This window comes from Giraffa tippelskirchi, chromosome 13, assembly GCF_054371585.1.
Source record: "Giraffa tippelskirchi isolate mGirTip1 chromosome 13, T2T-mGirTip1v1.2.pri, whole genome shotgun sequence".
NCBI classification, from domain to species: domain Eukaryota; kingdom Metazoa; phylum Chordata; class Mammalia; order Artiodactyla; family Giraffidae; genus Giraffa; species Giraffa tippelskirchi.
Window position 1 is genome coordinate 8,584,945 of NC_137287.1, and position 21,414 is coordinate 8,606,358.

The 21,414-nt window shown below is 51.7% G+C and overlaps 2 protein-coding genes and 1 pseudogene across 5 annotated transcripts; 1 reads left to right on the forward strand and 2 right to left on the reverse strand.

The window, feature by feature from the left end:
• Positions 1 to 664: 664 nt before the first annotated feature.
• Positions 665 to 1,227, reverse strand: LOC145532558 (small ribosomal subunit protein uS15 pseudogene; annotated as a pseudogene). The gene has a single exon (XR_014073338.1). The product of XR_014073338.1 is annotated as a small ribosomal subunit protein uS15 pseudogene (transcript).
• An 8,446-nt stretch (positions 1,228 to 9,673) lies between these two features.
• VPS37D (VPS37D subunit of ESCRT-I) lies at positions 9,674 to 13,647 on the forward strand. Of its 2 annotated transcripts, none has more exons than XM_081557897.1 (4): positions 9,674 to 10,154; positions 11,212 to 11,383; positions 11,859 to 11,941; positions 12,551 to 13,647. In XM_081557897.1, exons 1-4 carry the CDS (start codon positions 9,756 to 9,758, stop codon positions 12,911 to 12,913), a joined length of 1,017 nt encoding a protein of 338 aa, XP_081414023.1. In that variant the 5' UTR covers positions 9,674 to 9,755; the 3' UTR covers positions 12,914 to 13,647. The 2 variants fall into 2 exon arrangements, with proteins under 2 accessions (XP_081414023.1, XP_081414024.1); XM_081557898.1 differs by having other exon boundaries at positions 9,674 to 9,893.
• Positions 13,648 to 15,658: 2,011 nt separating this feature from the next.
• Positions 15,659 to 21,368, reverse strand: DNAJC30 (DnaJ heat shock protein family (Hsp40) member C30). 2 transcript variants are annotated; one of them, XM_081557901.1, is made up of 3 exons: positions 20,094 to 21,368; positions 17,441 to 17,598; positions 15,659 to 15,833 (listed from the first exon to the last, which is right to left on the reverse strand). In XM_081557901.1, the coding sequence occupies exon 1, from the start codon at positions 21,276 to 21,278 to the stop codon at positions 20,598 to 20,600; it is 681 nt and encodes a 226-aa protein (XP_081414027.1). In that variant the 5' UTR covers positions 21,279 to 21,368; the 3' UTR covers positions 15,659 to 15,833; positions 17,441 to 17,598; positions 20,094 to 20,597. The 2 variants fall into 2 exon arrangements, with proteins under 2 accessions (XP_081414027.1, XP_081414026.1); XM_081557900.1 differs by having other exon boundaries at positions 15,659 to 17,598.
• Between the last annotated feature and the right edge of the window lie 46 nt (positions 21,369 to 21,414).

The following is a 21,414-nucleotide window of genomic DNA, read 5'->3' on the forward strand; positions in this document are numbered from 1 at the left end:
AAAGGAAGAAAAGCATAGAGGAACACAGGCATTAGACAAAGTAATGTAGTCTCCATCTGGGAGAGGATAGGGAGCCATAAGTTTCCATCAGAGGCAAGACTGGTCAGATTTGCTAGAACGAGAGGGAGGCACTGGAGGGCCAGAAGGGGGCGGGGGGCTCAGCCCAGGAGTGGTCAGTCCACCTGAGCTGGGCCAGGACCACACAACCATCTTGGGGAGGTGGGTGGAGGATTTACCCAGCAGAAGAGAATAACTGTCATTTGACCAAATATCTTGGGTCTCAGTCAACTCTAGATTCAGCCCCAGACCAGAATCTTTATTAACAAAATAATACACTTGTAAATGTCAGGAGAACTGGTCGAAGAGGGGACTTCCCTGGTGGTTCAGTGGTTAAGAATCCAGCTTGCAGTGTGGAGACTGGGTTCGATCCCTGGTTGGGGAACCAAGATTCCACATGCCACATGGGGAAAAAAGGTAATGGAGGGGTGATAATCCCTAAATTCAGGGGTGTGAGCAAGCAAGGTAGGAACACCTATATGTAAGGTTTTGGTGAGGTTCCAGTTCTGGGGTTGGGTGGTAGATTCACGGGTGCTCATTATAAATTAATAAATCCACAAATAAATGAAATAAACGCAGGCTACGTAGAACCAAAGAAGAGAGTGTATTTATTTTTTATTTTTTTTTTTCTGTTAAACAATGATTTTATTGCTTTAGTACAATAGACAAATTTATGCAACCAGGGCAGAGGCTGTGGATGACTCGTATTTCCAATTAGGGGGGAGGACTCGTTTGGTCTTGTAGTATCGAGCCAACCGGTGAATACGGCTCTCAATTAGAATCAGACGGAATTTAGCATCTTTATCCTTTCTGCTCCTCTCAAGATGCTTCCGAACAGCAACAGCTTTCTTAATTAAATGATAGAGATCCTCGGGGAGATCAGGAGCAAGTCCTTTGGACTTAAGAATTCTCAAGATTTTGTTGCCTGTCACAAAACGTACTTGAGCAACACCATGTGAGTCTCTCAGGATCACACCGATCTGTGAGGGAGTCAGGCCCTTCTTGGCCAGTTTGTAGATCTGCTCCTTCACGTCGTCAGAAGTCAGCTTCAGCCAGGTTGGGACGCTGCGGCGGTAGGGCAGAGCCGACTGGGACAGGCCCTTCCCGGGAGCGTGCATGCGACCCATGATGGCGGCGGTGTGGTAGCAAAAGGAGAGAGTGTATTTAAAAATAAGAATTACTATTAATCTATTTCTGTGTATCTGAGGTCTGGATTTTAAAAGAGGATGTGCATGTGTGTGTTCTACAATAACTGGATGTCCACATGCAAAAGTATGAAGTCGGACCCCTAACTCACACCATATACAAAGATTAGTTCAAAATGGACCAATGACCTAAATAGAAGAGCTAAAAACTATAAAACCTTAGAAGAAAACATAAAGGTAAACCTTTACGATCTTGAGTTATAAAATGGTTTCTTAGATATGATGCCAAAGCACAAACAACAGAAGAAAAAAATAGATAAATAGTACTTTATCAAACTTTTCATAAAAACTTGTGTGCATCAAAGGGCCCCACCAAGAAAGTGAAAAGACAACCTACAGAATGGGAGAAAATTATAAACCATATCCCTGATAAAGGACTAGTGTCCAGAATATACAAAGAACTCTTACAAACTCAACGATAAAGAGACAAATATGGGCAAAGGATCAGAGTAGACATCTCTGTAAAGCAGATACGGGAAACGACATCGCGTAAGAAAGGATGGTGAACATCATGAGTCATCAGAGAAACGCAAATCAAAATCATGAGACAACACTTCATACCCACTAGGAGAGCTATAATTTAAAAAAAAGATAGACAATAAAAAGTGTTGGTGAAGGAACCGGAACCTTCTTTAAAATGAGTCAAATGGTAAATTTCATGTCATGTATGTACCACCAAAAAATCAAAAGGAATTAAGCTCAGCTGGTAAAGAATCTGACTGCAATGCAGGAGACTCCAGTTTGATTCCTGGGTCAGGAAGATCCCCTGGAGGAGGGAAAGGCTACCCACTCCAGTATTCTGGCCTGGAGAATTCCAGGGACTGTATAGTCCATGGGATCGCAGAGTCAGACACGACTGAGCGACTTTCACTTTTTCGCAAGAATGAATCTTAAAAACATTATGTTTTTAAAGAAGCTGGTCACAAAAGACCACATATTAAAGAATTCCATTAGTGTGAAATGTCCAGAACAGGCAAGTAGGTTAGTTGCCTGGGGCTGGTGGTGGGAGTGGGGATTTGGAGTAACTGGGGAGTCACTGTTAATGTGTACAGAGTTTTTGGTTTGTTTTTTTTGTTTCGCCTTGTGGGATCTGAGTTCCCTGCCCAGAGATCGAACCCATGCTCCCTGCAGTGGAAGCACGGAGTCATAACCTCTGGACCACCAGGAAATTCCAGGTACAGTTTCTTTTGGGGGTGATGAAAATGTTCTAAAATTGTGCCAATGGATTCACAATTCTGTGAATATACCAAAACCCACTGCACTGTACAATTTAAATTGTTGACTTGTATGGCATGTATCTCAATAAAGTTGCTTTTATTTTTTTAAGGGGGTGATGATTGAATCCTTGGAGAATAATGAATTTAAAGACTGAACCACGGAGCAGAAGCCTGAGAATGAAGCGTCCCCTTTCTTCGGGCAGCCCCTGGGGTCCCTGGCGGAGAGCAGGCATTCCATAAGTCAAATCCAAGGGATTGTTTCTAGAAAGAGGAACCCATTGCAGCTGCTGTTTCTGGAACACGATGAAGTGGCAGGCATTGTGTTAGACACATATCAAGTCATTGAATGCTTCAACCACACATTGCACAGATGGTATCATTGAGACTCTGGGAATTGAGGAATTTGCTCTTGGTCACAAAGGAAGCGTCAGAGCTCAGAAGCTGACCCAGGTCTGTCTGACTTCAAAGCTAAGGTCTAAAAATATACCCTTAAAATTATTGGCTGAGCCTGTGTGCTCAGTCACTCAGGCATATCCGACTCTTTGCGACCCCATGGACTGTAACCCACCAGGCTCCACTGTCCACGCGATTTTCCAGGCAAGAATACTGGAGTGGGTTGCCATTCCCTCTCCAGGGGATCTTCCTGACCCAGGGATCAAACCTGTGTCTCCTGCATCTCCTGCATTGGCAGGTGAATTCATTACCTCTGAACCACCAATTTTATATAAAAATTTTCAGGCTTACCCCAAAGTATGCACCTGTGGGTACCCACATTCAGCCTAAGAAACTGAACTATCTCTTTAATTCTAATTAAAATAAAATCCTTGGCCACACTGCACAGCATGTGGGATCTTAGTTCCCCACCAGGGATTGAACCCATGGCCCCTGCATTGGCAGCATGAAGTCTTAACCACTGGACTGCCGGGTAAATCCCTGAACTATCTCTTAATGCCATTGAAGTCCCCTCTGTTGCCTCCTCGATTCCATCCCTCTTCTGCCAGACCACCACACTGCTGAATTTGGTATTTATTGTTTCCATACTTTGTACATATCTCCAAGCAATATGAAGTATGGCTCTGCATGTTTCTAAACTTTACATAAACATTATTATACTGAATGTACTCTTCTGAGACTGCTGCCTTTATTCGAGGTATTGTTTGTGAGATTCAACCAAATTGACATGTGTAGCTGCAATCTGCCCATTTCTGGGTGTAGTATGAAATGTTCCATTGCCCTGGACATTTGGGCTGTTTCTGGTTTCTTGTTATTACAAGTAGAGTCACTGCAAACATTCCTGTTCTTCTCTTCCAGTCCAAGGCAGTGAACATTCCGAGAAGTCTGTATTAGCTGCTTATTGGTACTATAACAAATTGCTGAATTTGTGCCTTAAAACAACACACATTATTTATTTATTCATTATTTATTTGGCTGCCCTGGGTCTTAGCTGCAGAATGCGTGATCTTGAATCTTCGTTTCGGCATGCAGGAAGTAAGTTGCGGCATGTGAACCTTAGTTGAGGCATGTGGGATCTAGTTCCCTGACCAGGGATCAAACCTGGGCTCCCTGCATTGGGAGCACAGAGTCCCAGCCACTGGACCACCAGGGAAGTCCCAACTACAGACATATTCTCTTACAGTTCCAGATGTCAGGAGTCTGTAATGGGTTTCCCTGGACTGAAATCAAGATATTGGCAGGGGTGCACCCCCTCTAGCATCTCTCAGGGAGAACCCACTTCCTTGCCTTTTCCAGTTTCTAGAGGCTGCCTGCTTGTGGCTTCTTCCTCTGTCTTCAAAGCCAGCAACATACTGTCTTCAAGTTTCTCACTGACTCCGACACTCCAGTTTTATTGTTGCATCTTCTCTGATTCTGACCCTCCTGCCTCCACCTTATAAGAACCCCTGGGATTACACTGGGCCCACCTGGGTGATTCAGCATACTCTCTCCATCACAAGATCGTTGATTTAATCACAGCTGCAAAGTTCTTTTCACCATGGAAGGTGACATAGCCACAGGTCTCAGGGATGAGGATGTGGCCAACTTTGGGGTCTATTACTCTGTCCACTGCATCGATGAATTTCTTTACAAGTTTGTCAAATTGCTCTCCAGTGAACTGATTCTCTCTCCCACTAGCAGTATCTAAGCATTCCTGCCACTTCCCAACCTCGCCAACACTTGATATTACCGGACTTTTTAATTTTTGCCAACTTGACACTTGTGAAATGTCTGGACTCTGACTGCTATGTGGTCAAGAAAGAGATGGTGGTCGATGGTGTTGAACGTGAAGAAGAAGGGCTCTGGAAGTCCGAAGCGGTCCGTGACCTTGGCTAGAGCAGTGCCCTTGAAGTGGTGGTGGGGTGAAGTCAGACTGAGTCAAGGAATAAAGGGGAGTATGAGGAAATGGGGGCTTCCCAGGTGGCTCAGTGGTAAAGAATCCACCTGCCAATGCAGGAGGCATGGCTTTGGTCCCTAGATGGGAAAGATCCCCTGGAGTAGGAAATAGCAACCCACTCCAGTATTCTTGCCTGGAGAATTCCATGGACAGAGGAGCTTGGCAGGATACAATTCATGGGGTTGCAAAGGGTTGGACACAACTGAGCACATACACATGCTGATGAGGAAACGAATACACAGAGTGCAGGGTGTAGACAGTGTGTTAGTTGGCTTGACTGCCAAAACAAAATACCACACACCGGGTGGCTTAAACAAAAGATACCTATTTCTCATAATTCTGAAGGCTGGGAAGCCCAAGATCAAGGTGCCAGCATATTTGGCTTCTGGTAAGGGTTCTTTTCCTGATTCGTGGACGGTGGCCTTCTAACTGTAGCCTCATACAGTGGAGAGAGAAAAGACTTTGGTCTCTTTTCCTCTTCTTAGAAGGACACTAATCCCATCATGGGAACCCACTCTCATGACCTCATCTAAACTTAAGTACCTCCCAAAACCCCACCTCCAAATATCATCACATTGGATATTAGAATTTCAAAATATCAATTGGGGGGAGGGTACTCAGTTCATACGGAGAAGGAAATGGCAACCCACTCCAGTATTCCTGCCTGGGAAATCCCATGGACAGAGGAGCCTGGCGGACTACAGTCCATGGGGTTGCACAGAGTCAGACACGACTGAGCACACACACTCAGTTCATAACTGGGTACTTTCAAAATACCCAGGGGTGAAAGGGAGGTATCAGTCTAAAGGCAGAAATTAAACATGAAAGAGACAGAGAAAGAAAGAGACATATGAACTTCCCTGGTGATCCAGTGGCTTAGACTTCACGCTTCCAATGCAGGGGGCCCGGGGTTCGATCCCTGGTCAGGGAACTACTAGATCCCCACATGCCATAACTAAGAGTTCACATACCACAACTGAAAGATTGCACATCTTGCGTGCCACATCTAAAACCAGAGGAGCCTAATAAATAAATATTTTGTAAACATATATAAAGGAGAAAAGGAGACATATTCTCATTTGAATGTAGAGTTCCAAAGAATAGCAAGGAGAGATAAGAAAGCGTTCCTCAGCGATCAATGCAAAGCAACAGAGGAAAACAACAGAATGGGAAAGACTAGAGATCTCTTCAAGAAAATTAGAGATACCAAGGGAACATTTCATGCAAAGATGGGCTCAATAAAGGACAGAAATGGTATGAACCTAACAGAAGCAGAAGATATTAAGAAGAGGTGGCAAGAATACACAGAAGAACTGTACAAAAAAGATCTTCACGACCCAGATAATCACGATGGTGTGATCACTCACCTAGAGCCAGACATCCTGGAATGTGAAGTCAAGTGGGCCTTAGAAAGCATCACTACGAACAAAGCTAGTGGAGGTGATGGAATTCCAGTTGAGCTATTTCAAATCCTGAAAGATGATGCTGTGAAAGTGCTGCACTCAATATGCCAGCAAATCTGGAAAACTCAGCAGTGGCCACAGGACTGGAAGAGGTCAGTTTTCATCCCAATCCCAAAGAAAGGCAATGCCAGAGAATGCTCAAACTACCACACAATGGCACTCATCTCACACACTGGTAAAGTAATGCTCAAAATTCTCCAAGCCAGGCTTCAGCAATACGTGAACTGTGAACTTCCAGATGTTCAAGCTGGTTTTAGAAAAGGCAGAGGTACCAGAGATCAAATTGCCAACATCCGCTGGATCATCAAAAAAGCAAGAGAGTTCCAGAAAAACATCTATTTCTGCTTTATTGACTATGCCAAAGCTTTTGACTGTGTGGATCACAATAAGCTGTCAGAAATTCTGAAAAAGATGGGAATACCAGACCACCTGACCTGCCTCTTCAGAAACCTGTACGCAGGTCAGGAAGCAACAGTTAGAACTGGACATGGAACAACAGACTGGTTCCAAATAGGAAAAGGAGTACGTCAAGGCTGTATATTGTCACCCTGCTTATTTAACTTATATGCAGAGTACATCATGAGAAACGCTGGGCTGGAAGAAACACAAGCTGGAATCAAGATTGCCGGGAGAAATATCAATAACCTCAGATATGCAGATGACACCACCCTTATGGCAGAAAGTGAAGAGGAACTAAAAAGCCTCTTGATGAAAGTAAGAGAGGAGAGTGAAAAAGTTGGCTTAAAGCTCAACATTCAGAAAACTAAGATCATGGTATCTGGTCCCATCACTTCATGGCAAATAGATGGGGAAACAGTGGAAACAGTGGCTGACTTTATTTTTGGGGGCTCCAAAATCACTGCAGATGGTGACTGCAGCCATGAAATTAAAAGACGCTTACTCCTTGGAAGGAAAGTTATGACCTACCTAGATAGCATATTAAAAAGCAGAGACATTACTTTGCCAACAAAGGTCCGTCTAGTCAAGGCTATGGTTTTTCCAGTGGTCATGTATGGATGTGCGAGTTGGACTATGAAGAAAGCTGAGCGCCAAAGAATTGATGCTTTTGGACTGTGGTGTTGGAGAAGACTCTTGAGAGTCCCTTGGACTGCAAGGAGATCCAACCAGTCCATCCTAAAGGAGATCAGTCCTGGGTGTTCATTGGAAGGACTGATGTTGAAGCTGAAACTCCAATACTTGGGCCACCTCATGCGAAGAGTTGACTCATTGGAAAAGACCCTAATGCTGGGAAGGATTGGGGGCAGGAGGAGAAGGGGATGACAGAGGATGAGATGGTTGGATGGCATCACCGACTCGATGGACATGAGTTTGGGTAAACTCCATGAGTTGGTGATGGACAGGGAAGCCCGGCGTGCTGTAGTTCATGGGGTCGCAAAGAGTCGGACACGACTGAGCGACTGAACTGAACTGAACTGAAACATATTAATTAAAAAAAGAATCCGTCTTGCAATGCAGGGGACGCAGGTTGGATCCCAGGTCCAGGAGCTAAGATTCCACATGCCTTGGAGCAACTCAGCGTGCCCCAACTACTGAGCCTTCATGCAACAACTAGAGTCGCTGCACTGCAATGAAAGACTGTGCATGTGGCAACAAAGATTCTGCCCATTGCAACTAAGACCTGATGCAGCCAACTAAATAAATATTTTTTAAAAAAGAGAGAGAGAGAGATAAAACTAACCATAGTAGGGGAAGCCTCTCAGAGAAGGCAGGTGAAAATGAGACGCATACATAGCAAGGGTACTTTGTTGGCTTTGGAGTGAGGGGAGGTTTCTCTTCCTAGAGGTGAGAGGGAAGGCCATTGGGAAGGGTGTAGAACAAAGAAGGGTTGGTGATGAAGAGGGACAAGCTGGGGGAATAGCTCCCATCAGATCTCACCAAGGCCTCTTAGAGTGAAGAAAGCCTGGAGGAGGAGAACCAAAGGTGGGCCAGACAGGAGGAAACGCCTAGGGGGCCCCTGGAAGAACAGTGGAAATAGTGGGTCTAAAAGATGCAGAACAGAACCAAGGAGCTCATAACCAGGAAACTGGGAAGCGTGGAAGGGGTCTTGATAATACCCAGGATCCTGATGGAGGGATAGCAGGGACTGTGGGGCACACAACGCAGTCTAGGGAGGTAGTGATGTTCCAACTGAGTCTGGAAAAGGAAAACCAAATTTCAGTTACCATAAAAATGTGGAAGAAGGGGACTCCCCTGGTAGTCCAGTGGCCAAGACTCTGCACTCCCAATGCAGGCGGTCCAGGCTCAATCCCTGGTCGGGGAACTAGCTCCCACATGCTGCAAGAAAAAAAGATTCCACATGTGGCTAGTAAGACCCAATGCAGCCAAATAAATAAATAAAAATAAATGTTTTGAAAAATGTGAACAAACGTTGCCTTCACAGTGCATCAACAAGCTTGTCCTGCCCCATTCCATCAGTTCTGTCTCTTTCTCAGACATCTCCAGCACGCCCTCTGTCCTCTGGCTGGATTGAGCACCTGCATATACAGGAAGAACCGAGATTGTCTGTCCTTTACCTGGAACATGATTTTGGGCAGGCGACATCATCTCTGAGAATCTGGATCCTCATCTCTGAAATAACAGTAATTCATATCAAGTATTCATTTAACTACAGGTAAGAGACTCAACGGGCTTCCCTGGCGACTCAGTGGTAAAGAATCCACCTGCCAAAGCAGGAGGCAAGGGTTTGATCCCTGGGTTGGGAAGATCCCTTGGAGAAGGAAATGGCAACCCACTCCAGTATTCTTGCCTAAGAAATCCCATGGACAGAAGAGCCTGGTGGGCTACAATCCATGGCTTCGCCAAAGAGTCCGACACGACTTAGCGACCAGAACAACAAGGGACTCAATATTCACTGCCTCTAACCCTCACGTTGTGTACCATCACCCCATTTTGTAGAAGGGAAAACTGAGGCTGGGGGAGGTGAATGACTTATCCAAGTTATCAGCAGGGCAGGAGCTCCTGGAGCCTGGCCAAATTCAGAAATTGTGCGAATTCAAGGGGTAAATGTGAAACAGCCTTGCAACCTGTAAACGCCTGGGGTGGGAAAGTCCGTGTCTGGGGGCGTGGTGACTTAAGGCCGAGAGAAGGGGAGCAGAGAGAGGCGGTCCTAGAGATCCAGACGGCGGAAGGATGATGGGCTGCCAGGCGATCCGCGGGTGCGGGAGGCGCGGCGCCACCGGGGTGGGAAGGGGTGCGGCCCGCCCTCTCCGCGCCCCACCCCCAGCCTCCACGCCGCGGCCCCTTTAAGAGCGGGCGGGGCGCCCTCTGGCGGCGGAGCGCCGCGCGCCGCCGGAGACCAAGCCCGAGCCGGATCCCGGAGCCGGAGCCGGAGCGGAGCGGAGCCGGGGCGGAGCGGACCGAGCGGGCCGAGCCAGCAGCCGAGCTGGGGGCGCGGGCGGGCGGCATGTACCGGGCCCGGGCGGCGCGGGCGGGGCCGGAGCCCGGCAGCCCGGGGCGCTTTGGGATCCTCAGCACCGGACAGCTCCGGGACCTGCTTCAGGATGAGCCCAAGCTGGACCGGATCGTGCGGCTCAGCAGGAAGGTAGCACGGGAGGCGCGGGCGGGGGGCGCGGGGGACGGGCCGCGGCCTGTCGGACCTGCCGACCGACCGAAGGGCCGCGCTGGCCGGGCCGCGGGGCCGCCGGAGCCTGGCACGTACGAGTGGGCCCGGCGGAGCCGCCCCCGGGGGAAGGGGCGCCCGAAGCTGGCCTGGGGCGGGTGGGGCGCGCCGGAGACCCGGGGAGGCGCCCGTGCACCCCCGGGATGGCCGCGAGGCGTGTCCTACGGCGGATGCTCCAGGGAGGTGTGTTCCGGGGGGGGCGGCTGTGTTGTGGGGGGCCCTGGCTCGCACACCCACGTTCTGTAGGGCCAGAAAGGGGAGGCGCCTTCCATAGGGAGAACTAGGGGCCTGTTTGACACCTGGGGGACCGTTGGGAGGGTGTCCGTATGCTGGGGGTGCAAGAGGGGGTTGAGTGTTTTCCGTTGGGGAGGGGTACTGAAAGCTGAGGTGTGTGTTCCATAGGCCACCGTGAGAGAAAGTTGTATATTTCACAGGAGATAGGCCCGGGCTGGTTGTCTGTGGGGGGCGGAAAGGGAAAGTGTACATTGGAGGGAGGCAGGCGGGAGGGCCATGTGCATCCTATAGGGGACAGATGGAGGGTAGTGCGTTCTCCAGGGGCAGGGAGGGGAGGCTTGGCCCGCCTAGTAACAGAAGGAAAAAGCCTTCTCTAGGGCCAGGAAATAAAGGGGTCTGCTTTCTGCAAGAGAAGGAGAGCTGGGAGCAGGTGCTAGGGGATCGGGGAGGAAAAGGGGGTGTGTATTCCTTGGGGTGTGGGGATTCCACTGGAGGGCAGACAAGGGGTGCGAGGGTGTGTGTGTGTGTGAGGGGGTGCCAGACAGGGACAGGGTGAACACCTCACTCTGGAGAGTCAGAGCAGGGGATGGGGAGTGTGTTCGGCACAAACACCTGAAGAGGAAGCAGACAAAGGCCTGGAATGAGAGGGAAGCTGCCCATGCATGGAAAATGGGACAGAGGAGGGAGGGGGGCTCCTCGGGGACCTGAGCAGACATATTAATTGAAAAATTAAAAATTAACTAACATTTGTAGAGACCTTCGTAGTTTTCCTCACTTCAGTCTCCCAACAACCCTATAAGGGAGACGTTTTTAGCTCACTTTGTGGACTAGGAAACCGAGGCCAAGTGGGGTCTGGGCTCTCCCAGTGCTTCCACCTGTTGGCTCACCATCCTGAGGTTGGGGCGCCTTCGGCTTGGCCCGTGGGCACTGCCGCCTGGGTGGGGGGGCGGCCGGTGGCCGTAGGGAGAGTCCCTGAATGGGCCTCTGGGCTCTTCCCCGCCGGCAGTTCCAAGGCCTGCAGCTGGAGCGCGAGGCATGCCTGGCTTCCAACTACGCGCTAGCCAAGGAGAACCTGGCGTTGCGGCCCCGCCTGGAGATGGGCCGCGCTGCCCTGGCCATCAAGTACCAGGAGCTCCGGGAGGTGGCAGAGAGTTGTGCAGACAAGCTGCAGCGACTGGGTGAGGAACGGCCCGGAGAACTGCCCGGGGTGGGAGGCCCTGGGAAATGCCAGGCTCTGAAGGTTGGGAACTTGGGCATATCTCTTCTTCGGGCAAGTTTGCGGGGGTGCTACTCCTGGGAAATTCCCAAGTTGGGAAAGTGAGCAGGTGGTGAGTAGAGCTGGGTTGGGGAGGCCAGAATGGGGCCCTGGGAGAAGAGGGGACCCACTGCCCAAGGGCCTGGGGTGCTCTAGGAGACAGAGCCCCTGCTTCCTCTTTCGCACTAGGACCGGGTGGGGGGGGGGCACACAAACTGAAGCCACGGGGCGTTGTCCAGGTGAGGAAACTGAGGCTCCAGAGAGGGGAGGGGAAGCGTAGAGTCACACACAGGATCAGGGAGAGAGTCAGCAGCGGGCCCTGGGGCTCCGGCCTGTCTGTTCAGGGTGACAGGCCCTGAGGGCAGGGGCTATTCACTGCGTCCCTCTGCGGCCCTCAGAGGAGAGCATGCACCGCTGGAGCCCCCACTGCGCGCTGGGCTGGCTGCAGGCTGAGCTGGAAGAAGCTGAGCAGGAGGCTGAGGTGAGAGGAGGGGGCAGCTGGGCCTGGGGACCCAGAGGGGGAACCCAACCTATCATCGTCCCCTCCCCTTCTTACATTGCAGGCGTGAGAGCCCCTCTTCCAGGAAGCCTGCCCTGAGTGCCTGGCCCTCAGAAGGGCCTGCTGAATTGCTGTCCGCACTGGACACAAGGCCCACCGTCCCCACCTGTGACTTTCCCCTGGCTTCCTGTGACCATCTCCAGGCAGCTTAGGCTGGGGCTACAGAGGAGCTGGCACAGTTGTCCCGGGGCTGGGGTGGTATTATAGTGCTCAGGGTGTGGAGGGGTGGAGGCCAAGGGCCCTGGCCTTGAGGAGATGGACACTTGTCCACTTCAGGTGTGTCCCCATCTCTGGACTCCCCCCTCCTTTTCCCTGCTCCAGCAGGTCTGGTGATCATCAGGAAATCAAGGCTTGAGAGGAGACGACTTGGTCCACAGTCACTCAGTGAGGGGCAGGCGAGGCTGGAACTCAGTGCCCCATCCCTAACCGGGGCAGTGGGGTGATCGGGAGGGATTCAGGATAGGGGAGAGAGGACCAGCCCCGAGTCTTCGGTCATGGTCCTCCTAAACTGTCCCTTCCATCCTGTCCCAGGAGCAGATGGAGCAGCTGCTGCTGGGGGAGCAGAGCCTGGAGGCTTTCCTGCCCGCCTTCCAACGAGGCCGGGCCCTGGCCCACCTGAGGCGGACCCAGGCGGAGAAGCTGCAGGAGCTGCTGCGGCGCCGGGAGCGGTCTGGCCAGCCAGCCCCCACGGCTGCCGCGGATCCCCCCAAATCCTTCCCGGCTGCCGCAGTCCTGCCCACCGGGGCCGCCCGGGGGCCGTCGGCAGTGCCCCGGAGCCTGCCCCCCTTGGACTCCCGCCCAGTGCCCCCACTGAAGGGCTCCCCCGGGTGCCCCCTGGGCCCAGCCCCTCTGCTGAGCCCTCGGCCCTCGCAGCCAGAGCCCCCCCACCGGTAGGATCCAGGGTATGGCCCCCCCATGGGGGGCCCAGACAAACTTGATGCGTGGCTCCTCCTCCTCCCCCACTGCCTGGGTGGGGGGAGGGGCAGGCCCCTCCCCCTGGCCCTAGGCAGGCCTTGGCCCTGGAGGCTGAGCTGGGGAGGAGGGTCAACTGGAAGAAGCCCACAGAGAGGGCTGGGGGTGGGGTGGGCAGAGTCTGATGCCTCTGGCGCTGAGGAATCTCTGCCTTTTTTTTCTCCCCGGCTGGGGCCTTCCGGGGGATGGGCCAGCCCCAGTGCAAGAACTTGACTCATGGGGGCCTGGGAAGTTGCCCACTTCCTTCAAGGGGCCCTGCCTAGGGGGCCCTATCGCCCCTGCCCCTCCACTGGGCTCGCACAATGCCACGGCTGACCGGAGTGTTTTCCATCATATCCTGAGCCTACCTTTCCCCCAGTGCTGGGGTCCACCACCTAGGAGCCAGGAGGTCAGGCCCCAGCCGCAGGGGCAGGGACACTATGGCCATGGGGCTACTACTACCTGCCCCACTCAGGCTCCAGACCCTGGGGCAAGGTAGGCCAGGGGCTTCTGACCTGCAGGGGTGAGAGTGGGCCATCTCCCGGAAAGACCATTCTGTATTTTTCTGTCCCGTCTCCTTAGAATGGAACCTTTTTGAGGGCAGGTCCTTGTCTTTGTATGTTCTGTCCCCAGCCCCGCCTCCCAGGGGCCGTCAATAAATGTGATGATGAGGATGACGATGCTGCCTGACTCCTCTCTGACCCCTCACCCGGCCTCTCCACTGTTGCAGCCTCATCTCAGCTCTTGAGCTGCCTACTCTTGAGAGGCCCTCCCTTCCTCTCTGCCCATCCAAAGCCCAGCTGTCCTTTGGGTCCAGCACTGCTTCTGCCTCTTTCATGAAACCTTCTCTGGTTACCAACCCCAGAGTCTTTCCTAACTCTTTACTTCCCAGCCGTTCTGGACAGAAGCACACTCTGCTCCATCTAAGGGCCTCACCGGTATGCACTCTCTTTTCCTGGGTGCCCTGTAGGCCCAATCAAGAGGTGGCACCTGCTCCTTCTCTGGCCTGTCAAATGACCACCCCCACCGAGTGATGGAGAGGCTTCTGTAAGGCTGAAGTTATCTGTCTTCAGCTTGGCTGATGACGGTGGGACAAGAAGAGGGGAGAGTAGGAACACGTCTTGGATCAGCTTAGGTCAAATTTGAGGAGATGAAGTTTGGCAGGAAGATCCTCTCAGTGAGAGAAGTCAGAGTGCTGTAGAAGCTACTGTGACCTCGGTCCATATTAGTAAGGAAGTAATCATCTAGACCGAGGCAAGTGCTGGGCTGGCTCTACTTCTTACTGAAGTTTTAAACTGTAAGGGAACCCCACAGCAGCAGCACCTTTGATAAAGTCAAAGGGTTAGTCACCCAGTTCTGTCTGATCTTTGCAATCCCATGGACTGTAGCCCGCTAGGCATCTGTGTCCATGGAATTCTCCAGGCAAGAATACTGGAGTGGGTTGCCATGCCCTCCTTCAAGGAATCTTCCCGACCTAGGGATTGAACCCAGGTCTCCTGCCTTACAGGCAGGTTCTTTACTGTCTGAGCCACCAGGGAAGCCCACCTTTGGAATAACAATAATGAGAAAAAAGGACTGGGAATGAGTCCCCTGCAGAACAGTTGAGGGATCCGTTTGACATACAGGTAGGTGATGGCTAGCCTTTGAGTCTAAAGGGCTGCTTCACAAAGAGCCAGAGGTCAGAGTCAAGACCAGTGGGTGGAAACCACAGGGAGTCAGATTTTGGCTCAGTGTGAGGCTCTAGAATCGTGGCCGCTACTAGAGGTAGGTGGTCCCCATTCCTAAAGCTGTCTGAGGAGCACCTGAGTGACTGCTTGATGGGATCTTGTTTTTTAATAATTTTGGTTTGGGGTTTTGTTTCTTTTCCCCCCTTCGCTACACGGTGCAGCTTGCAGAATCTTAGCTCCCTGACCATGGACTGAAACCAGGTGCCCAGCAGTGGAAGTATGCAGTCCTAACCACTGGACTGCCAAGGAATTCCTCTGATGGGATCTTTAGAAATGTAGGCAATAGTTAGAGGGACTGGCCCCTCAAGTCCAGTCAGATCCCTCCCAGCAGGGGCAAAGCACTGCCAGTGCCCACTCAAGAACCTCCATCCCACGGAGGCCTCGGTTCTCCTGCTCCTCCCTGCTAGCCCTTGAGCTGCTGGAGGTGAGGGATGCCAAGATGACCCCTAGTGCCTGCCTGAGACAACAGACAGAAGACTGAGCAGCCTTGGAAGAACTTCCGCGTTCTCAGCACGGCCTGGGGCAAGCTGGGCCTCTCTCACCCTGACCTCCCATTCCTGGTCCGTGCTTCCAGGGTGTTTTTCCAGGTTTGTAAGCAAAGGAAAAGGGGCTAAGGATGGGGATGCCTGAGCCTCCCTCCACTATTGTGAGCTGGGCAGAGGCTAACGTCCACAGTCTGGTTCGGCCTCCCCTCCCCAGGGCAGATAAGAGAAAGAAATGACCAGGCAAGGGTGGGACTAGAAAGGGAGAAGAGTGTTACCATGGGAACCAGATGGGGGCCTTCAAAAGGCCTTCCACACCCCTCCCCTTCCTCAAAGAGCTCAGTTTTAGAGGGCACAGGGAGTGACGCCCCTCAGGATTCAGCTCCAGCATGAAAAAGACCAAAGACCCGAGGCAGGTGGGTACAGATGCCGCCAGAGTGGAGTGGCCCTACTCCTCGGCCACAGGAAAGGCTTAAGAGTTGGATGCTTAACAAGCTTTATTAACCTCTCTGCTTGAAGGTACATGGAATGTTCTGGAAAGTTCCAGGCAGTCTGGGCTCTCCTGCCAGATCACTTCTGTAACTTTCTAGGTTCTGTGGTACCAGGGAATGTTCTTGGCTGTAATCCTCTGTGAGAGAGAATAAACTCGAGGGGCTACATCAAGAGGCCCATGAGAAAAGTTCTATTACAGACCACCAGTGTGTTTATAAACCAAAACCCCCAAACTGCCCCAGTGACAAAACTCCCACCCCTTTTTGATAAACACAATGTGTTCCTGCCCCTCAAAAGTCTGTTATGTGCATCTCCTTGGCTTGTAAATCACTAGCTTCGGTGTCCTTTCTTAAGCCTCCTGCTTTGTCTTCCAAACATGAAACACTACATGCAGCTTCGTGTCTGTGCGCGCGCGTCAATCAAGGCTCACTGAGCTAGGCAGGCCTGAACCCGAGTGAGCTCAAATCTTCACCCCTGAACTGTGTGGTCACTGCAAAGCCATGGCTAAGAAATTGCCCTTGACCTCCAAGGCTAGAGAGAATCCAGTGGTTTCAGAGAGACAAAGTTGACTAGCTGAGAGTTTATCCCAATTTATACAAGGATTTTACATGAAAGATCATGTGCAGGAATGGCATTCTTGTACCAAGGGACCTCTGGCTTTGTCTGGGACCTTGCCCCTGCGATAGGCCTCTCAAGAGATTCTTCTTGTTCCACAGAAAATAAGATTTATACTCTGCCTCCCAGTCAAAGTGTGAGCTCTTAGAACAACACAGGAGGTTATCTAGGGATCTGCAACCTCAAACGCCTGGAGGGGCCAGGAAGGTCACAGTGCCAAGCAGCTCCATTTCCACAAAATACACTCTCCCCTATTTTCCTGGAAATGCGAGACCCCTTTTGTCTGTCTGTTTTCCCTCTTTATAGACATGGGGTACAGAGATTTATTTACTAAGAGCGAAATGGTACAAGTGTGTGCATTATGGCTTCTGACACATCCCCTTTGCTGGTCAGAGTGCAGCAGCCTGGGGAGGAAGGACTTATCTACAAGGCAGACCTGATAGCTTTTCCCAAGTGGTCATGCAGGTATGGGAGGAAGCTTAATGGTGGCACATTTTCTCATTTTTTGGAGCGAAGTCAGAAATCTAGATTTTTACGCCAAGTCTCCCAAGTTCTTAATGTTGGCTAAAGTTAAGACACTGTGCTAGCCACAGCCAAACATGATGTGCGGGTGTGAACCACGAATCTGGGTCAGTTCTTGGTTCTCCTGAAACAGGCCTTCTTTGGTCTAGTGGCAGCCCCTCCCAGGGCCTACCAGGCCCTCCCAGGGTGTGAACGCTGAAGGGACAAAGGCAGGCTGACCTCCCTCAAGACTAGCGACTGGGCCCCAAGTTGAGACAGCCTTAAGAGACACTGGTGAGATGGCTGGATCCATCGTTATACTATAATCTTACGACCGACGGTGAAGGGGCGCTTCTGGGGGATGAGAGCACTGAGCACCTCCGGCATACACAAGTTTGTGAGGCCCAGACTCAGGTCTTGGAATCATCCTAAAACTAACAGACAGACCCTCAGCTGCTTTGCACAAACCCCATGGCCACCTGGGCTCCAAGGCTGGCTGAGAGCCAGGCCACTGAAGGCAGGTGAGGCGGGCCTTCTACAATCCTGCTCAGAGGCAGGTGATAATGTGACCACATCCATCACAGGGCGGAGGAACCAACGGGGCAAAGGCCATGAAAGAACACTGAGAGGACTGAAGTAATCCTGCCACTTACCGGCTTCCCTTCTCTCAGCCTCTCTTCACGGGATCTGATGACTTCTAGGAAGCCCAAAGGCCCGAGACAAGACCCCTCCTCCTCGCCATTTTCCCAAAAGCGGGTGTGGTGGCCACTCACTTGGGCTCCACCCTTGGTGTCTCAGCTTCGGGCTGTGGCTATAAGGGATGGAGATATATACATGGTCAGTGATGACCAACAGACAACTCACTGGCCTAAGGTAGGCTATTCTTCATCTTGGCTCACACTGGGACCATTACGGAGGGCAAGGTGCGCCCAGAGAAAGAAATGCCAAAACCTCAGAAGGAAGCAAGAAATCTTACTCCTTTAGCAATGGGATGTGTAAAGGATCTTTTCACCTAGCAATTAAAAAAAAAACAAAACGGACAACAAAGGGGAAAAGCTTGGCTCGGGAGGAATAAAGTCCTGATTAAGCCCAAAGGCAGTATCATAATTGCCTAGACATGCACACCTTTGATTCCAGTCTTCTTGTTCAGGTCTCTCCACTTAGGATCTGTGCATGCTTCTCACTGGGCCTGGTACTGAACTCCACCCCCTGCCCACCCCAATGAGTGCAGCCTGGAGCAAGCTGGACCTCTCTTGTCCCAGTCTCTCTTCCTCAGTCCAAACTTCTACTTTACAGTTTGTGATCAAAAGGAGAAAAGGGACTAAAGCTGACCATGTCTCAGGAACATGCGAGCAGCTCCTGAAAGGCAGGGGCTAATGTCCATGGCCTGGTTCAGCCTCTCCTCCAGAGGGCAGATAAGAAGCTGAGAAAGGACAGATGCGGGGGGTGGGGAGAGAAATGAGGTAACAGGAACCAGCACGGGAGGGTCCTTCAGAAAGCCTCCCACACACCTCCCTGCCGATGAAGAGCCCAGACTGTTTCAGGGATGGTAGGGAGTGGTGTCCCTGAGTTCAGCTCTGGCCTAAAAAACCCCAGCAGGCAAGATAGCACTAGAGAGAAGGGGGCTGGGGGCCTAGTTCTAGGCCTAAGAAGAGGCTTAGAGTTAGATGGTTAATAAATTTTATTGACTGCCCTTTTTGGAGTTACATGGAATGTTCCAGAGGTTTCACAGAGTCTGGACCCACCACCCCAAACCTTCTGGAATTTTTTATCCACCTCCATGTTCTAGGGCCCCTAGGGAATATTTTTGGCTGTGATCTTCACTGAGAGAAAACAAACTTGAGAGGTATATGTCAGAGTCAATGAGAAAGGCCCTGGATATCACAGACCATTAGTGCTTTTACAAACAAAACCCCAAAGAACCCCAACCCCATTTGATCGAAATTTGGATGAAATCTTGCCTCACAGACTGTTCTGTCCCAACTCTTTGGTTGAGAATTACCAGTCTCTGTACCTTTCACTAAGCTTCACATCCTGTTCTTTGTGCTTTGAAAAGAACAGACTTTCCCCACCTTGTTTTCCAAATATGAAACATAATAACATTAAATGTTCTTTTTAAAAGTACACATGCCCCTCCCTTCAAACCAAGGCTTGCTGAGCCCAGCAGGTCTGAACCCGAGTGAGCTTTAAAGCCTTACCACTGAATTACATGGGTCACTGCAAAGCCATGCCGAAGAACTCACCCCCAACCTCCAAGGCTCGAGAAAAGACCAAGTTGAAACAGCTATGGGTTTATCCCCAACTTACACAAGAATTGCACACAGAAGAGAGTGCAGGAATTGGTGTTAATATAGCAAAGCACCTCTGGCCTTGTTTAGAAGCTAGACTTAGGTCCTGACTCTTGTAGTCGGTCTCATGCACAGGTTTTCCTATCCCGTGGCTTTCCGCTCAACAGTGCATACACCCTTGAGTTCCTACCATCTCACAGCTAATCTACACCCTGTGTGCAGAGATTCAGGGTTAAGACGGCTGGATTACAATAGCTCTAGCAAGTGATCACCCACTTATTTAGCACCAGTTAGGAATAGAGGAGGTGGAGAAAAAAAAGAGGGGGGTACTTCTCTGGGGATCCAGTAGTTGAGACTGGGGCATAGGTTCGATCCCTGGTTGGGGAACTAAGATCCCACATGCCTGAGCTGTGCAGCCAAAAAAAGAGAAAAAGGCCTCAGTCAGTCAGCTCTGAATAAGGAAGTGCATTTCTCCATGTCCCCTCCTCTCCCTCAATAATCTTGTTTACTCAAACTCCCCCAGTTCCCACAGCCTCAAGTAGCCATGTTTCAAGGACTTGGCTTGTGGGGCCTGCGATAAGCACTACCAGCAGAATGGGAGGCTGGGCCACTCTCAAGCAACTCTTCCTCTGCTTTTGTTGCTCTATTTCTAGGAAGGGAGGAGCTGCACAGTTAGCAATGAGGCTGGCTGGTCAAGGGATGACCAGGTGCCAGGCACACTGTCCCAAGGATAAATCTGGCTCTACCGACATCAATATTTTAATCACTGAGCCTACTAGAACATGGATAAACAAGTATGACAGATCTCGAAAGAGCAAACAATTTTCTCCCCTGCCATCATGCCCACAGATAAATTTCTGCAAGGTCATATATTCAATAAGTATGGGTACAGGAAGGCTCATGACCTTGCTTTCTTTCCCACTCCCAGAGGCCACCAACAGAAGGCCGAGTGGAATCTGACTACCCAAGAATGGCCAGGTTCCCACGGATCACATCTTTACCCTACATCGGGTCTCACCTGCGGCTTGGGGAACTCACAGAAAGGCAAGTTTCGTAAGACCCCAGATTTTTTTGTTTTGGCAGCCACAACTGGTCACATTGCACGTTTCAAGGTTACACAGGAGCCCCACACTACACGCATGGCGCAGGAGCAGAGGAGTCTCGCTCGGAGCTTTAGGAGAAAGCCAGAGCAAGTGTTCCAGAAGTTGACAACATCTGGAGGCAGGCACCCCAGGGCCTCCAGAAAACCCCTCACTCTCGGGCTTTCAGGACTCTTCATTAGGGGCCTGTTTTCTTGAGTATGGAAAGCCTCCTTTTCTGGAGTGGGGTAGGGGTAGGGACGTGCAGGTCAATGGCTAAACTGGCCAGGTGGGGAACAGAAGGGGGAGAGCAGATCCTTCCGACCCCAGCAGAGGTAGGCAATGAGAGGCAAGGGGTTCAAGATGACACGCAAGACCACTTTCTTGGGGGTGGGGCAGGAGAGTGTTGGCTGGGGGCTGCTCCCCTGCCCTCCGCTCTCCGATTAAATACGAAAGCTCACGATGAGGAAAACGGTGAGCAGAACGAGGACGAAAGCTAAGTCTCGGGTCTCGTCCCAGCGTAAGCCCTTCTTGGCCCGGTCCTCCTGCATCTTGCGGAAGGCCTCCCGGCGCGCCCTCAGGCGCCGTTCGCGCTCCAGCTGCTCACCGTAGTGCGCCTGGTAGAAGGCGTCAAAGTCGAACATGGTGCGCTTGGCTCCCGGCGAGGCCGGACCGCGGCCGTGGGCCCGAGAGCCGGGCGGAGGGGTACGGGGCTTCTCGGGGTCGGCGGCGGGAGTCTTGGAAGGCCGGACGCCCGGACCGCGCAGGTCCTCATCGCTCAGCAGGCCGCGGTCATACTTGCGACGCAAGGTGGTACTGCCCAGCACCACGTAAGCCTGGGAGATGCGCGTGAAGCGCTCGGCAGCCTCAGCGCTCCCCGAGTTGCGGTCCGGGTGGTAGAGGAAGCTCTGCCGGTAGTAAGCCGCCTTGATTTGCGCCTGCGTGGCTGTGGAGGGGACGCCGAGCAGATCATAGAGCGCCGTGCGCGAGTACGGGCCGTCGCTCCGGGTATAAGTCCTCGCTTCTGGGCCCAGGCTCGATCTCGGGTTTTGTGGAACTCCCCGGGGCTGCCACAACCTCCACAGTAACAGTCGCGACCACCTCAGATCGCGCCGGGCTGCCATCTTGAGTGAATCTGGCGGGCGGTGCAAGATGAACTGGCCAATGGGAGACGTGCGTTTTTCGCAGCCGGTCGGCCCTGTAGCCAATCGAGTAAAAGAGAAGGCGGGGAGAGGAGGGTGGAGCATGCGTATTACGTGG